Consider the following 19,142-nt stretch of genomic DNA (forward strand, 5'->3'; position numbering starts at 1 on the left):
TATACGATGCCCCCTGTAGGGGGAAAGAACTTTAATTTTTAATTGAATTTCTAAAATTCGTTTGATGATGATGAAGATGGCGATGAGGAGGAAGAGGAGAAGAAGTAATCATTCTAGGTGTCTGATCATTAAATTGCCCATTAATGAAATCACTCTGGGCTGCCTCTACATTTGATTGATTAGAAGTTAATGTAACTTAAAGTTCCTTCACATAATTCTCCTACTGCAGAATGTGAAGCTATCCTCGGAATGCACCTTAGAGAGGATTCCTTCATGAGGCGCCAATAGGACACACTGAACGACAACAGTATTCTCAGCCTCTCTTGTTGGGAATTAGAGCAGTTGAGCTACACATTGATCAGGATATACATACCATTTCATTGATCTATATTGTGTCTTTAACAGTAGACCAGTGTTTCTCAACCTTGACAATTTTAAGGCATGTGGACTTCAACTCCCAGAATTCCACAGCCAGCATTGCTGGCTGTGGAATTCTGGGAGTTGAAGTCCACATGCCTTAAAATTGTCAAGGTTGAGAAACACTGCAGTAGACTGACATATTTAGCATATCTCATATCTGCAGGGACGTGAATAAATAGTAGGAAACTTCACCTGCTGTATCTGTGGCAAATTTGATTTCCATCCATATGATTCACTCATTTTCACGTCTATGTTGCCGATCCTCTTAGCCGCCAGGTGCCGTTGAAACAAACAGAATGTACACATTTATACTACATATCACAAGTCAAAGGATGTATTCCTGTTGTTAGACAGTGTATATCTGCCACTACAGAGACTGAGTTTCAGAGGAGCATATGCTTTTCCATAGCGCAATGGTTGCACCGCATAAAGATAAACACAAATGTTAAGGAACCAAAGTTGCTCAAAAGTAAGCAAGTGTCCACTCTCCTTGGATACATGGGCGTGAAATGTTCCAATTGAGATGGATTTGTAAGCAGCTGTTCTTGACCCTCAGGTTAGGTTCTTCCACCGAAAGAGAGAGTGAAACAAGACTTTTAGGAGTAGGAAATAGCTGGAGCATCATTTTTTTTCCTTCTCTTCCAACCTACCAGATTTGGGCAGTGGGACCAGAGAATGTTTCTCATCCTAAGAATTCCCGCTCCTTAAGATTTTGGAGATTATTATGGAAAGCCATAACAAAATATATGTTTGTATATTAGTGGAAGGCAGTTGAATTCTCAGCGTAATGGACATTTTTGCAAATCTGTCTGACTGTTCATCGTTTCATTTCTATGTTTCCTTTTGCTTTGCACTGTAATAAAATCCAATTTTGGAAACAGATATGGCTAATCTCTGCAGAAAATAGTGGCTGGTTCAGTACATGAAATGCATTATAATTGCAACAATTCTTATTTATGGTCTATTATGGGGCACATGTTCTCTGTAATGCACTAACGGCTACATCTTGTGCTTTGCAAAAGAAAACAAAAGAAAGAATAAAGAAAAAAAGAGGGAGGGTTAAATATGTAATTTTAAAGGTTAAAATATTCATTATTATTTTTTTTAAAAAAAAGACCAACATATTCTCAGGAATATTCTGAGGTACATAAAACAAGAGAAAATAAATCAGGTTTTTAAGCCGCAAAATGTACTACATACTGCCATACTAGGTTCAATTAATTTAATAAAATAGACTATACATATAGACTCTGAACAATGTATTGCTTTTACCCAAGCAGAACTTATGCTTAAGTAAGCGTGATATAGCTTAACCATTCTTCTACCAGCTAGCTCTTTTTTAAACTTTGGATATTTAAAAAAATCAGTGCCATTTTAGAATAGAGAGGTTTAATTTATTACACGAGGGAGGGAAAAAAAAAAGTTTTGGCACCAGTAACAGAAAAGAAACCATTTCAAGGGTCAACATCTGGTTGATCAAAGGAAAAACTAGGGAGCGTCAACAAGTCTTTCTTTGGAGTTGGAGTTACTGACAGACTGTCTGGGAGGGTGGAGTCCCCTGCATCCACAGAGTCCTTCGAGTCCCAAGATGGAGCACGTCTTCTCAAGCAAACATCTGCACTGGAAGGGGACGCAGTGCAAGACCTCCTTAGTAGCAACCTCTGTTCCTCAGGAGGGTCTATGGATATACACGGGGGACTCATTTTTTTCTTTGGCCGTGTCCCTTGCAAGCCTTCCATTTCACTGAAGACCTGACTGATGAAGCCAGAAGAACTAGATGTGGAATGATGCTGGGGGCTGTTTTCCATGGAACAAATTTCTATGGAATGTCTCCTTTGATCGTCTAACCAAGATGATGGTTTTTTAAGAAGACCTTGTGTATCTACACTGTAGCATTTCTTCAGGTCCTTCAAAGGAACATTGCCACTGTTGCCTACATTTCTCTTAGGGGTCTCAGGCTGGACCACTGATGAGGCACTCATGGCTGAACAAGTTCCAGAAGTAAAACAGCTGTTTATTTCTGATACTTCTTGGTCCATTGGATCCCCAGGTAGTTCTTGAAGAGAGTCTGTACAGGCACACAAATCTGGAACATGCTTGGAGATGTTATATTGATTACGGGAATGTTGCTGAGTGTGAACACTTGATCGGACCCAGCTGGCAGGCTCTCTTGCTCCCGAGGATGTCAAAGTGATAGAAAGGTCCTCAGTTGATGGGGCTGACAAATTGGAATCAGAGAGCTCACTCACCTCAGCGCGGAGGTTCTCTCTGCTTTCTGAACTAGGAGTATCCGAAGAGTCATTCCGTATTGCCATCTGTGCCGGGGACGGGTGGGGGTGGGGTTAAAAGAATCAGATGGGAAGAAACACATGGAAGAAGTATTAGTGCAGGCAAGGTGCAAGATGTAAATGGCATATTAAAGCTGACAATTGAATTTTAGCTTTTGTGTGTGAGGGACTGACAGCTCCAGCAAGCTCCAGTTTCAAGGTTTCTTTACCAGCTGCTCTCATAATGCCCTGCAGTCACATTATCTATTTTGCACATGAGGTTTAGGTTGTACACTCTCTAATTCATGACATTCTGCTTTGGGAGTAGTTGAGAACTCTTGCTATTTTTTAGATGTGCTCAGCCTAAAATTCCCTTTTCCTTATGCTCACAAGAACTGTGATAGAACTGCCTTCAGAATAATCTATATGGCGTATCTGGCTCAGAGCCAAGAGGTCCCTGCAGAAGACCTTGGGGGACAACCTAAGCAGTTGTTCTACTCTTGGGAATACCTCTTTTAGGCATTCAGGAGCTTAAATCGCATTGATGCTGAATAAAACATGCAAATCAGTGCTTAGTGTAGTATATTACAATAGGTTTGCCTAGCACAGTAGAGCTTGCCCTGATAATTCTTGTTTTTTCAAGGCATGAAATCATCCCTAGGAAAGCTTTTATACAACAGGGTCCAGTTCATGAAGAAGATGGAAATACGTTGAGAAGGATAGGGGGTTGTTGTTGAATTTATTTAAAAAAAAAATCAGTGTTTTTAATTAAAGCTTTTACATGTTTATTTGTATTGCTAACAGAGAAAGAACAATTTTTGGCTTGATTATGCGTTCAGATAAATAAAAGCATGTTGCTACAGTGTTACGAAATTAAAAATGCTACATAATATTTTTATTTGTTGAAATGGCACTTTTATGTGTCCATGGAGACTGCTGTTAAGGTAAATAAATAACATTTATTAGATTTACTATAAAGGTGAGTTTTTAGTATATTCACAGAAGATTTGTCAATATTCTTAGAAGGCTCTTGTTTCTACCACTGTAAGTCATATTTACAGAGGTAAAACTGTCTACCCCCACAAAAGCAAAAGAAATACAAGAGAGTCTTTAGACCTGCAGGAAGTTGTTGAGATGGTTGGATTCCCACTGGAACTGCTTGTAGAGGGGAGATGGCTCTAGTTCTCACAGTGCTAAAGCTGGCAAATCTGCCCCTTGTCAATTTTGGAGCTAGGACTGGACAAGGATTTGAACTCAACATGTCTGCAATTGGGTTTAGTACCTAGCATTTTGAGAAGTTTTAAAGTTGAAGGATGCAGTAGGTGTGAATACCCGCATTGGGCTGATACTTAGAAGAAAAACACTTTTGCAGTGCACTGGCAAGGAACAACTCCTTACGCAAGGCTTTTCTGTTCTTGAAAATCAGCAGATTGACTTTCAACCAAGGAATTCATCACTAATTGCCAGGGCAGCACCAAGAAAAGAAAGGGAAATTGAACGGCAGAAGATTCTGGAACTATAAAAGAAGAACTGCCTGATGTACAAACCGGATTCAGAGGGAAAACACACTGCTGACGTCCAGAAGGCAATGGAAAAAGCAAGGGAATTCCAAAAAGACATCTAAGTTTGCTGCCTGTATTATATACAGAGTTTTTAGTCTATATATAAATTCCAATAAATTGTGGATAGCCCTTAAAACAATAAGATATACTGGGCTACCTCACCTGCCCCAATGAAGAATTTGTATGCAAACAATAGCTATAGTGGAATATAGAACATATGCCTGGTTCAGAATTGGGAAATAAATTTGTCATACTTTATTTATTTATTAAATGTATTGGCCACCTATCTTATCACAGGGTAACTCTGGGCAGTTGTGTATAAAAACCTAAAACGTTCGGGCTTAAATATATACAGTGAATCAGAGGATTTTAAAAATGAACGCTCAGTTGAAATCAGAACATTTCCTCCTGGGACTGATGGATAAACAGCTAGAAAAAAAAAGTCATGGAACACAATTTTCATATATGATAACTGCAGCAAATTATTGTATGCACAAAGATGAAAATACTTGCCAATACCTACAGTGGAGGAATGGTTGGTAAAGATGACAGAACTTGCCGACTAAGCTGAGTTGTCAGATTAGAGAAAAGACAATATCTAAATTATTGATGACTGGAAATCCCATACGGACTTTTTGCATGAAAAACAAAACAAAATAAAAAAAGGAGCTTGCAATTTATAATTCTGATTATTAGACAGGATCAGTGATTCTCAGTCTTGACAACTTTGAGATTTGTGAACTTCAACTCCCAGAATGCTGGCTGAGGAATTATGGGAATTGAAGTCCACAAATTTTAAAGTTGTTAAAATTGAGAAACAGTGGAACAGATGATAGAAAAAAGAGAGTCATGAGGTAACTTTACAAAGACAAATTAAAGTATAATTGGTACTTATAACTGGTGTGAAGAAGACTGGAAGCCACTTCTTTATACCTTTCTTTATATCTTTTTCTTTTCTACTTTATTTCTTAAAACTTTCAATTATATGTGTGTGTGTGTGTGTTTATGAGGGTGTGTACATGCACACGTTTACATGTACACGTAGAAGACATATGAATCGGAACTAAAATTGGTGGCAGAAAAAATAAATGAGGAAGGTTTAATGGAATCTCTTGTTGAACATGAAATAAGAAAGTACAAAACCTGGTCTGCAGTTCAATATTAAAAAAATAAGATTATGTCAACAGACATTACAACCAATGAAAACATGCAGAGGAAAAAATGAAGTAGGTACAGATTGTACTTTTCAAAAATTCATAAGGGTGACGATTGTAGTGAAGAAATAAAGAGCTTTTATATGCAAGAGACTACAACAGTTTTAGGCAAAAATGCAGAGACATCACACTCACAACATTATCAAAACTATGGTCTTCAATTGAAACATATGGCTGTGATAGCTGAAACATTAGAAAGATTAAATGAAAACAATGAATTTTGATGCTGGAAAATATTGTTGAGAATATCTTGGACCACAAAAAGAACAACTCATTTAACACTAGATGATGTAAAATCAGACAGTTCATTGAAAGAATTAATATTGAAACTAAACCTTAGATACACAATCCAAAGATGTTTGGATAGATCAAAGGCAATAGAAAAGGTCCGCAGAAGAGAAGGAAGTGAGATGACAAAGAAGGAGCTTACAAGAAATCAAAAGAAACAAGTAGTGACAGACAATCTATCAGTCCACCAAGATTGAATGAGCCAAAAAGAAAGTAAATAAAATTCAGCTCAACAAAGAAATAATAAGAAACAAAGAAGTGAGAAGGAAAGAAGAGAGAGAAGAAGGAGAAGAGAGCAAGAAATATTACACAGAGTAAAAATGTGAAATTTTATTTTATTTTATTTATTTATTTATTTATTTATTATTTATTTATTTATTTATTTATTTATTTATTTATTATTTATTTATTTATTTTATTTTTTGTATCACCAATACTTCATGTATAATCAGCTAGAGTAAGAATAAAACAGCAGACATGAAATGAACTCATAGGAAATATTATAAATAAAATAAAATAAAAATTATAAATAAAATTAACTTTCTCCCTCAGGTCTCAGTCAGATGCTTCACAATGCTGAGGGCAGGACTGCCCTCTCCTGGTTTAAAACAAAGGTGCATAGAAGAAATGAACGGGCCAAAATGACAGAGGGAGACTCCTATTGATGGGGTATGACCCCTAAACCTGGTTCTCCCTTTATTAGAGATGTGCAAATCCTGGACTGCCTGCAGCCATCTCATAGTCTAAGTGGCAGTGCTCATCTCCATTTCTTAGCTGAGGGAGCCAGTGTTGTTCAAAGACATTTCTGAGGCACACGGAATGCTGTTACCTTCCTACCAAAGTGGTACCTATTTATCTACTTGCATTTGCGTGCTTTCAAACTGCTAGGTTTAGCCAGAAGCTGGGGCAGTAATGGCAGCTCACTCGGTCGCATTACGCTCTGGTCTTGAGTCTGGGTTGTCAGCTATCCGGCAGATAATTCAACAACTTTAACAGCTGAGCCATCATACCCCATTTTATACACTGTAGATACAGTGTATAAAAAAACCTTAATAAATTGGTACACCCATCCTCCAGGCATATCACTGTAAAACTTCCATGCCCCCTTGCAGCTCTTCCACCCTGACATAGGGTATACCTATATATATGTATGTATGTATACTGCTCAAAAAAATAAAGGGAACGCAAACCCCTTCAGTTCCATGGTAAAATGTTCCCTTTATTTTTGTGAGCAGTATATTATCCATGCATGCATGTATGTATAAAATAAGGTGCGGTTGGCTAAAATAATGATTTCTTAAGGAGGCTTCTCAGTCTAGCTTCTCATTGTTGATATATTTTGCAATCCTTGGATGATTAAGGTGGCATTAGAGGACTAATTGCTCTGGGGATTTTTAGCCTTTCAGTTCAATAGATTAATCAATCACTTTTGGAAAAGCACCCAACAGACCTGGTATTATGATGGAATAATCACTCAATTGAGCCTCTCAAAACATCCTACCCCTTAAGAGCTTAACTCCCTTGGAGAGGGGAGAGTCTATGATAAGGGGGAAATAAAAGGTCAGGACCAAGAAGATGTATAATATTTCAAGGTAGTAAAATAGCAGTACTTCTGGTTTCCTTTAAAGTATCTCCAGTGTAGTCAACTTTCCACAAAGCAAAAACATATTGATTGTAATCTCAGTACTAAAAGTAGTTATCAATTTATGGTATTCTACTATCTTTCTCTTCATAGTGACCCTGGAGTAAATGGCTGTTAGATGGCCTTCCTAGTTTAGGAATACACAAGATCTAAAACACAAGATGTTACACTATTTGTAGCATCAACTCTTGGTCAATTCTGCCTTGAAATACTTTGTGAAAATTAGCCTTATACACAACAGAGGCTTGATGCTTAGTAACATTAAGTCTTTGGCTGCTAATTATAATGGCCAAGTAGGCAGCTAATGAGACTTCTTATCTTTGGGGTACTGATTAAAAAGGTTTGGACTTTTAGCTTTTTAACAACAAGAAGCACATCCAGGAGCTGGAGCCATGAAATCGATCTGATTGTTTGTTAATATACCCTGGACTAGCCCAGCATTGATCTAATAGACTTTAGGAATTTAGCCTGCCACTTTAATACTCCATATTAATGTAAACAGTTTGCCTTGGAAAAAATTGCACTTTATTTAGTTAGCAGGAAAAAGGAAATAATGTTTTTAAATAAACTGAGCTCTGAAAGTAATCTTAAATTTGTATAATATGCTATTTGGAGAAAATGAAGAGTGATATTTTGCATTTAAGATTACAATTTTTCAATCCTAAACGCAAAAGAGCTAAGCTTTAACTTTTGGGCAAATTAAAAAAAAACATAGATAAAAATTGTAGAATTTTCAAGAGAATTCCACAGTCAAGTTGAAAGGCTGGCAGAATAAAATGCTTGGGCCAACGAGGCTTAAAAAATCATTTAATGTAAAGAATAGTGAACACACATGGACAAAATAAATTTCTTAAAAATAATATTGTGATAAATTGATGCAGTTATGCAGGTAGATGATCTATAGGAGGCACAACTACATAGCTAGGGGACATCAAAAGAGGGAACTAGAAGTAGTCAGCAGACTGAAACAGCATTTGAGTAAATTTGGGTGTAGTCTGCCAGCAAGACTCAAGAACAAGGACTGGATCAGGATAAAGATATCACTTCTTGCCAGATACTAATGCTTTTTTCATAAAGTCATACATGTGACTTACACAGCCCACATTGGCCAACACAGTTACTATGGTCTCGCTAGGCGTATGTTCTACTCATCAGAGAGAGTGGAGCCTGGACACATTATTTCAACCTTTCTAATTTTTTTCTGCTTCTTATATAATTTTGCAACCACATCAAATTAAGCCTGCGGCTTGCACATTGAATGAAAACCAGTGAGAGGACCACCTCGCTAGCCCAGCTTACCTGTCTACGAAGTAGCCGTTCTGCACACGGAGAACGCGCAGGTGGAGCAACTTTGGGTTTGCTTTCCCAGTCAAGATTGTATTGGGGCTTGAGAGGGTGGAATCGATTTCTGGCAATGTGTAGAGCAGCATCAATACTCGCAGGCTGAGACTGCACTGACGTAGCTGACCCTGAGGAAAGGACAGGAAACTTGAGAGCTCGCATCTAACAGATTCCGTTCCTTAATTTCATTTCTAATGATCAAATTCAGATTCTCTCTAAAGTAGCAAATCCTCTGAAGTAGTGAAGAAACTTAATCAGCAAGTCTCTATTTGGGGACTTACTGGTATGGCTAATGCAGGACAAGAGCAGTGGTGGCTGGTTGTATCAACAGTAAAGGCATTATGTAGGCAGGCTTCAGACTCTAGAAAAGCTGGAAACTCTGGAATAAGAAGTGGCTAAGAAATGGTCTAAGACAGGCATGTCAAACTTGTGACGTCACGTGACGTTGCGCGACGTATCGGAGCTTTTTCTCCATTGCCGGCAATGGGGTGGGCACGGTTTTGGGATGATGCGTCTGGCCCGCAGGCCAGCAGTTTGACACCCCTGGTCTAGGAGAACACATCCACAACTGAATAGAGATCTCATCTCTGCAGCTACTTTACACATGTGGTGTGCTTGATTCCTGGCATATTCAGGTAATCCTCAATTTACAACAGTTCATTTAGTGACCGTTCAAAGTTACAACAGCATTGAAAAAAGTGACATGACCACTTTTGACACTTGTGACCTTTGCGGCATCCCCACATTCACGTGATCAAAATTTGGATGCTTGACAAACTGGTTCGTATTTATCACGGTTGCAGTGTCCTGGGATCATGTGATCATTTTTTGCGACCTTCTGACAACCAAAGTCAATGGAGGAGCCAGATTCACTTAATACCCATGTTACTAACTTTACAACTGCAGTGATTCACTTAACAACTGTGGCAAGAAAGGTCGTAAAATGGGGCAAAATTCACTTAACATATGTCTCACTTAGCAACAGAAATGTTGGGCTCAATTGTGGTCGTAAGTCGAGGGCTACAAGTACTTCCGAAGCATTTCCATAAATTGGCTCTGGAGGAGATGGGAAGACCATTCAGATTGGGGTTTTGTTTTGTTTTTTTAATGCGTATGTGAAGAAGTAATTCTACTCTGGGAATTCAAGCCTATAATCTAGTAATACGTTCTCTCTCTCTTAGAATCTTGGTTTTGATAAGAGGAAAAAAAAATCACCATAGTGATATGGCATTAGGAAGGAACTGCCACAACATTCTAAACTCTGTTTCTGCTAACACATTCTCACACAGGGAAAACAAATAATTGTGGCGACTATATCTTGATTAAGTGACTGCAAAATTAATATATCCGAGTCTCTAATGTTATCCAGAATCAGACAAGAGTTCAACCACAGAAAATGAACCCAGAGGGAGATCAGGTATACAATTATGCCAGTTAACCACCTGGCACAGTGTAGATGCCAGCCTCACAAAAGTGGGATGAGGAATGATGGTGATTCCCAGGATAGTTGCACTTTCTTTCAGGAAACAGGCAGCAGAGATGTATTGCCATTGCCTTCCCTCATCAAAGATGTCCTTGAATTTTCAACATATCAGTGCCCAAGTATAGAAATAACTAGAAATTGGAAAGGAATGGCCAGCAGAGAAGAAGTAGCCAACAAGGCATAGATGTGGTGGTTTGTTGTAGAGAAACAAACAAGCCCTTCCTTTTCTGACGTGTCCATTTTGTTCCAAATCAGAGCTTTTCCTCCACAGATCAGAGTTTTATTTTCAAATATTCCATATTCTTCCAAACTAGGACTTTTCTAAAACAGAGCAGTGCTCTTTTTTTTGTAAATTCCCAATTGAATTATGCTTCCGGTTTTTGTGCATTCGTGGAAAGTTCAACACTATCACATTATCTGCTAAGTTCTTTAGGTTGCAAGTGAAATCACATTTGCTACCTCTAATAAATAATATATTGTAGGAAGAGGCATGATGTGGGGCAATCCCATATTCTCTTCCCCAGTTTCTGATTTATAGAGAAAAGGTGGACACGAAGGGCGAGTGGATATAGGTTTCCTGTGGATGCTCCCACTACATTCTCTGGCTACTTTCTTATTCCCAGATCTAGGATTGTAACATTTGCAGCACACAGAACCTTATAAAACTTTTCCCTACAAGATCCAACACGATCTTTTTGTGGGGAAAAAAAAAAGCAATTAGAAAAAGTAATTCATTTTATCTGGACCATCTCCCACAGAAAGAACCTCATCTGTCCTGGACTGTTTCCCAGAATATCTACCCTATTATGCAGGATTATTGAAACAAATAACTTTTGCAAAGGCCAAGTTTACTTAAACACAACGTCCTTTTCCAGCTTGAAATCTCATGTTAATCTTATTAACGTATTGGTGATATATGGCCTTAAGTAACCGCATAGCACTTTAGAGAATTGCATGTTAATAAACAGAGGTCACTGCAATCAGTTCTGAAAGTCAACTTTTTCACAGATGCTAAGTGTCAAACCAGAGGTCGCTCTGTTTTGGTCAGAAATCAGGCTTCATCACTGGCAGAACATCTGTGAAATTAGGGTAGATGCCCATGTGATATTAGTGTGAGGGTTATGGGTCCCCCATCTCTTCATTTTTTAGACCAATACACTATCCTGTATTAGGCTAACAAATGACAAAGAAGTGTAATCCTCTCCCGCATAACTTTCAGCCAGTTTCTTTTTTCATTTCTTAATTTCTTGAATGTTCTGCAGACTACAGATCCATACTTTGAATGGAACTAAAGGTAACGTTTTTGCATCTTGCAGATGTGTAAAGGTACTACAAACAGTTAAAATGAAGAAAAAATTATCATTTGTAATCATGAAATAGCCTGATTTCTGATTCATATGCTTTGATTTCCTACTTGAGGAAGAACTCAAAGAGCCCCTAATTCAGTGGTTCTCAATGCCGCGACCCCCAACCGGTCGTAAGTCGAGGACTAAACCGGTCGTAAGTCGAGGACTAAACCGGTCGTAAGTAGAGGACTACCCAACCGGTCGTAAGTCGAGGACTTTCCCTGCTCGGGAGCACCGCGCATGCGTGGTTCCGCCCCCTGTGCCGGCCGAGGCGTAGCTGGCAAGCGGCAGAGACGGAGCAGGCCGACCACCAGCTGGCCCAGCTCAAGGGAGGTAAGGCACCTGCCGGAAAAGGGGAAAAAAATGGCGGACAGCCTTGCTTGGCGACCCCCGTGAAATGGTCGATCGACCCCAAATGGGGTCACGACCCATAGATTGAGAACCGCTGCCCTAATTCATTTCTGGGTTACGGAACATACATAGCTGTTTTCTTTTTGGTCAAAGGCTTGCAATTGCCTTTATAAACAGAGAGAAAAAAGTTTGCAGAAAAATATTCACAAAGACTGCACAGTCTAGTTAGAAGCCTACATTCACTCATCCCCCCTCCCCATTTTACACTATATAGATTTGATTCCAGGTGAACAATCTATCTCATTTTTTTTCCTGAAAGCCCTTTCCTTTGGTCTGCCTGTTCTCAGTGGTCAATCACATCTGAATCGTATTATTTGCTTTCTATTGCAGGCATGGATTCCCAAAATTGAATGCTTCCTCTTTGGCCCATAGGCATGGATGCACATGTGTGCCCATCCTCACCATTCTTTTCATACAGGCTAGTCTTAGAGAGCCAGCTTAATGTAGTGGTTAAGGCACCAGGCTACAAACTAGGAGACTGTGAGTCCTAGTTTGGTCTTAGGCATAAAACCAGATGGATGACCTTGGGCTAGTCTCTCTCTGCCAACCCTAAAAAGAAGAAGGCAACGGCAAACCAATTCTGAAAAACCTTGCCAGGCATCCAGGCAGTCTGAAGGAAAAGGTATGGAAAAGGTTGGGAGCCACTGTTCTAGAAGAAACCCATCTCCCACTGTATTTCAAGGATGGCAACTTGTTTTTGTTTTTTTTGTGAATGCTGAAAGAAAAAGACCTATTCTGTTTTGGAAGCAATTGAAAGGCATATGATCTCTTTTTGGGGGGAGTCTTCACATTGATCCTTGGACATTTTTGTTTTCCAGGAATTTGAGGACACCAGTTTGAAGTTTGGGGTATCACGTCCCAAGTATTTTGGGAAAACAGAATATTGTTTTGATGTACTGTAGGTTCTACTGGGACTTTAGCTGCTGCATTTATTATGATTTTTATTGTTATATGAAATATGTTGCTACTTTTTTATTTTATCCTGTATTGCCAAGAAATTTATACACTGCCTAGGGAACTGTGATTCATAGTTGGTTTATAAATGTCATTTATATTCATATGCAAGTATAAATTATGGATACTCTAGTATTTTTTTTTTAAATATATGCTATATCTAGATGTTAGTTCATCTTCATTATAAAACTTCAGTTTTCTGTTGTATTACCAACTAGGCTGATACAGCATAAGATTCTAGTGGGTTTTTTTTGTTTTGTTTTGTTTAGATTTTGTTGTTGTGCTGCCCTGAAATCAAGCCTGATTCCTTGATTTTGACATTCTAGACATGGATAATTTTATAAACTCCTAAGTTATGCTATGTTGAATACTGCATGTGATTTTACATTATTTTATGCTAAGCTAAAGTGTCAAGGTACCCTTGCTTTGCTTAATAGCTATAGTTTCTGCATTTTTATTCCTGCTGCTAAACAGCAATTAATATGCACATTTTAATATCTTTCCACTAACCTCTTCACATATTGTACCTTTCTCAAGTGCTGGGTGAAGACACTTGACAATAAATTCTCCTTGATCCTAAAACAGGCTTTCTGAGAGAGAGAGAGATTTAGGAGAGAAACTAGTCTCAAACCACCCCCTAGGATTCTTGTTAAGGAAGTCTTGGTTCTTCTTCCGGGGACTTTAATAAGATTGCTTTTCATTGCAGAGAGCAGAGAAGTGATGGTGCAATTTCAACTCTTTAGAAAAACGAATACTGTATAGATGTTGTCCTATCACTTCACATTACTGCTAAGGGAGAGCAGTACTCAGTCTGAAACAAGTTGGAGTGCCTAATAAAGGGCTGCCACACAAAATAAACACTCCTGCATCACTCCCTAATCTCATCCTGTAATATTGCCGGAGATGCAATCTCATTGTATTGTATGTTCTTCTTCCCCACCTATTCCACCGCTCTGTGTTTGGTCAGGCAGAATTTTCAGCAGTGCCACAGCAAGATTCACAGCTTTTCATTGTGTTAGGAAGAGGGGTGGCAATGTCACAAGGGAGCCTTAGTTTGTCCTAGCATCCGTTGTAAATTAATCTAGCAAGTTTGAGTTCCAATTTTCACGTCTTAAAAAAAATGTATACCTAAGATGTTTCACAATGGAGAAAACAAGTGATGACATGAAATGACTTGATGAGTGTACTTACAGCAGTGAAGGACAAGTTTAATGATCAAAAGATTTGAGCAAGGAACCATCCCTAGAAAAGTCCAGGTTCTTTTAAAAAAATAAGGGCCTTGCTCTACGTTACATGGGTGTATGATTCATGGAAAAAGCTGTTTCAGGTGGGCCAATCTGGAGCGGTAAAACAACGTGAGGCAGGTGATCTGTCATTCTTCCCTGGTCTAAATAATTGCCATGCTATTTCATATAAAACTTGGTAGAAGAGGTTTTAGCAGAGAAGCAACAAGAAATTGAGCATTCCTGCCAGCCCAGCTTGTTTCTTATCCTCATCATCCATTTCCATTTCAAGTCAGTTGAGATTTGTATGGATTTATGCACAAGGCCCATTCAATTCGACAAAGGGAGTTCATCTGTCAGTTTCTAATCTGGAATTTCAGTCTCAGCACTAGACTTTTCCATACACCTTGCAAATTATATCCAAGGTTTAAAAAAGGCAAACAAACTAACACTTCCATAAAGCTCTACCTGGGAAACCACATGTTTAAAAGGTTTTTTTTTTTTTTTGAGGCAAATGCTTTGTACCTGACTGAGATTTTTGATGAGATGAGTTTTTTTCTCCCAAGGAAGTATCATAGGGGCCAGTATCTGGAGCCTGAAACATATAGCTGTCATTTGGCAGAGAATGGGTGCGGCCCACAGAAGTCTTCCCTACTCTCAGCAGATCTTGATTTGATGAGAGAATCAGGGGGTCATCATTAATGGAAGGAATATCAGTCTAAAAAAAGAAAAAAAAAGAGAAAGAGAATGTCACAGAAGTGGAAAAAGCATGTGTGTACTGGAACTGTGGTGACAACCACTGCAACAGACATGAGATGTGGTGAGCATGCAATTTATTAGGCTGCACAACTTCTAGTATAACCAAATGAAATTGCACACATGAGTTGACCAGGAAGCAATAATCCTACATTTTTACTATTACTAAAGCACCAACATAGAATGAACCACATTAAAAACAAAATATACAATACAGGGGAACAGAGAAACAACATTACAACAATAAACCATGACTATTTCGGGATTAGTTGAACAAGCATCATGCCTCAAGGCTTGGTTAACAGTTGCATGCTTTGCAAAACCTTAGTCTTTTAAATGAGTAATACAAATCTTTTCAATCTCTTCCTGCTCAAAGGAAGCTTTTGCAGGAATCAGCTCATAATTCTAGCTAATTTTTTTTGAACAAACAGGGAGCTACCTTTATCTATGGAAAGTATATTCTGTTTGTGACCTTTATTTTGTATTGCTAAAAATAAGCCTGCATATACAAGCAGAATTACAAAGGAACATTGATAATGTATTTTCAACAATAAGGAAAATATTTTAAAAGAAAAAAAATCTAAATAATAAAAATGTACTGTTACAAAAGTCTCTGGTCTCATTCCAGCTGAAATATGATGTTAGATTTTCTAATCTAATTCACAGTGAAACAAAATATAAATAGAGTACCTATTATGCAGTAGGTTTAGCCAATAGTTTTTAATTTCCCTAACACATAGAATGAATTTAACTCTTGTTTTCAATTAAGGATTTAGATATTAGAATTATCTATAGCTAATGATTCAGATAAACACAGTTAAATGCATTGTACACTACTATCAAGTCTTTTTTATCTCTTAAATTAGATGATATCCTAATTCAATTAAAATCAGTGGAATCTTATATCAATTATCTTCCCCTCCCTACTGCAGTGATATATTTCATTTTATGGCAAATACTGGGCTATGCCCAGACAGCTTCAATGAATGTATGTGCAATTTGTGGAAATTCATTTGACAAGATAAAATTGACATTCATTATGGTTTGGATAAATCTATACCAGCTGCTACATCTGTTGTCTACATATAGTATTTTTAAAAAACTTTTATTATCTTTGCTTTTCTGCATGCATTTGCTCTTCTAACAATACTGTCAGCCTGAGCAGATACAGGTTACTTCCAAATAAGGCTTTCATCACTTTGCCTTCAAAACCATTCCTACTTTTTCCCATGGTTTCATTTCTTTTAGTAGAAATAGAAATCTGTTAAAATCTGTTAAGATAGGATAGGTGGAATAGTTGCAGGTTGTCATTCGGTTTGGCATCTAGAACAGGGGTGTCAAACTCAATTTCATTGAGGGCCGCATCAGCATTGCGATTGTCCTTGGGGGGCCGGATAGGTGTGGCCATGGTGGGCACGGTCTACTGGGTGAGCGTGGCTGGAGTGGGTGTGGCCTACTGGGTGGGCATGGCCAGCTCTACATCGTTTGCGTCAAGGGTGCCTGTGGGGGCCTGGGCAGGAGTGGGACAGATCTGAGGGTCTCTGGCAGAAGGGGGTAGGACCAGGGCAAGTGCCAAGGCATGGTCCACTGGAAGAGCCTGCCGAAACCCCTCCCCTGGAGCCCATCAAGCCGGATATGTGAAGTAGGCGAGGGCCATTTGCTAGCCACTTCCAGGCGATGGTGCATTTCTTCATTCCTCACAAAGGGTGACACCTCCCCAGCGCGCACCCAGGGGGCAAGGCCAATGCGGCAGGGGCCGGTCCCTTGCTGTTTCCAGATGGCTTTGTGGAGCTAAAACTGAAAGCGTTTCAGCATAGATGGCCACCACAAAATTGTATATTGGCTCCCGGGCGGCCAGGGCCGGGGCCAAGGCAGCAGGGGCCATTTCCTCACTGTTTCCAGGATGGCTTCGGGGGTCACATGAAACCACGTCGCGGACCGCATCTAGCCCCCGGGCCTTGTGTTTGACATGTCTGATCTAGAATGTTCTACTTTTTGAAAAACCTTTAGGATACTTCAGAATAGACTTACTACTCATTACTAACTTAAGACCCATTAATTTCAATGAGATATGATATGATTTAGTCTGGATCCAACCCAATCTTTTAGAAATTTACTGATTTTTCAAAAGAATATGAACGCACACATGTGTTCTTAGATATTTAACTTTGCCAAATTATAGAACGGTAAAATAATTGGATACTGTACAGTCTGAAACAACAAGAGTGAAAGTATCCATGGAGATTAGTAAATTAGTCAACATAAATAAACTGTTAATAATAATTACAATAAGCTCTTGGGTCTTGTTGGAGTAAGAATGACCTGATAGCTTAGATGAAAAGCAATAGAGAATGTTTTCCATTGTTGTATTTAAGCACCAATCTTAATTAGTAGAAGTTTTATGAAGAATTTGCTTCTTACAACTAAATCATACTGAGAAAACACGGTGGGATAAACTGTCAGATTAAGTCTAAATATTATAAGCCACACATAACATTTGCTAATTTAATACACTGTGAAACACAGTTGGTGCAATTATACCCATGGTTCCCTAAGAAGAAATAAAACTCATTTTATATTTGTGATATATCTGAAACTAGCCTTAAAACAAAAAAATGATGAATTTTGTAACATACTGAATTCTTCCAAAATATTTTTAAAATTAAAGGGCCACATTTTAAAAACATAGCTTTTCTCAATTGTATAATAGTCCTGAAAGATTTTTTATATATTATGCAATAATATAAAAGCAATTCACATTAAAACAATTTGAATTATTCATATTGAAGGTATGCATTCTTAAATAATATTTAAATTTGTTTACAAGCTTCTACAGTTTGTCTGTAAGAGGTCTTAATATTTTTGTCAAGTGAATAGATTGACTTGTGATTTGATACAAGTAATCTATGGGACTTTAGAGTTTGCCAGAGCCATAATCCTACTTTATGATTTATCTTGATAGATGGTAAAATGCTCCCCTTCATTTGCTATCTCATTTTGAATGGAAATTCACCATTCGAAAACTTTCACCAGAGCCTTCTAAGTCTTTTGCAAATGATGCCATGAAGCATGATGGGAAATACCGTCACGGTTTAAGAGAGATGTGTCCCACACAAGTAATAACTGTTATGGCAATCTACTAGAATGATAAGAGAATTCATCAACACGACACACAGCTTAAAGGTAGATATGTGAACAAGAGAAAAATAAGAATGGATCCACTTAATGTTGGGAAGGAGTTATGTCTGTTGTACAGCAGAAATAAAGCATTTGATTGCTATTAAGCAGCTAATAATATCTAATGTTTCAGGAGGAGATGGTTAAAGCAGGGCTCAAAATACTGATAAACATGTTTCACAATGTTTTAAAAAGCCATTTTTGATTAAAATTTTAGAGCGTAAGTTGACTTCCTAGACATCTGTTTGTAACAGTTTTGATTCAAAGTGGGATCCTTTATATCATGGCATTTTCCATGTAACTGTAAGCAATGTAAATCACCTTGATGTTGCTTGATATACTTTTCAAGAGAATCTGATTTTCTTAGTGGGTAATACACATAACAAGGAGTACAGACACACCTCAAAGGTAGTATTGAGGCTAATCCCAATGGAACAGCTTTCTTTATGCTAATAAAAGGTTAAGAACTGCTCATCTGAAAATGCCATAGCTGATATTACCCTCTTGATAACAGTATTTAGAACCCTGTAAACATCATAAAATACAGCGATCAGTGTATGTACATTGCTCTCCAGGGCATTAAGTAAGAGTGTGTTATTATCATCAGGTAAAGAGTCATCCGTCAGAGCTAAGGACCAGGAATTTTCAGAGAGAATATCTGACGTCAGAGACAAAGCCTCCATCTCAGCTAGAGGGATCTAAACAAGGGAGAGATGATCAAACATAAGAAACCAGGACACATATAAAGTCTTTGAGAAAAAAGAAAGCTATTACCACAATCATTATCCTTTAAACAGTGAGGTGCTTCTCCTGCTATTAAGTGCATTTATGTCATGCACATTATTGTGTAGCTAAGATCATCAGAAAAAGCAACTAAACTTTTTTTTCTTTTTGGTCTTCTTCCCTTTTTTTCTAATTAATTTAACCAGGCTTACAAATAAGCAAAATGGAAACCACAAACTGCACCGATAATGCTGTCTTTGAGGGGCCAAAGTGCTAGCAGCTCCAGAACATTTAAAAACTATCCTAATTATATTTAAATGATACATATTTTCAGA

General features: G+C 38.2%; 1 protein-coding gene across 1 annotated transcript in view; it reads right to left on the bottom strand.

The window, feature by feature from the left end:
• Positions 1–1,861: 1,861 nt before the first annotated feature.
• Positions 1,862–19,142, bottom strand: part of CACNA1G (calcium voltage-gated channel subunit alpha1 G) — a 368,214-nt gene continuing 350,933 nt past the window's right edge. The window contains exons 33-35 of the mRNA XM_029283371.1: positions 14,677–14,869; positions 8,693–8,862; positions 1,862–2,735 (exon numbers count right to left, since the gene is read on the bottom strand). Of these exons, the coding sequence (XP_029139204.1) occupies positions 1,875–2,735; positions 8,693–8,862; positions 14,677–14,869 (1,224 nt within the window). The 3' untranslated portion in view covers positions 1,862–1,874. The remainder of the gene's footprint in view (positions 2,736–8,692; positions 8,863–14,676; positions 14,870–19,142) is intronic.

Source organism: Protobothrops mucrosquamatus, unplaced genomic scaffold (genome assembly GCF_001527695.2).
Source record: "Protobothrops mucrosquamatus isolate PMUCROS unplaced genomic scaffold, P.Mucros_1.0 scaffold68, whole genome shotgun sequence".
Classification (NCBI taxonomy): domain Eukaryota; kingdom Metazoa; phylum Chordata; class Lepidosauria; order Squamata; family Viperidae; genus Protobothrops; species Protobothrops mucrosquamatus.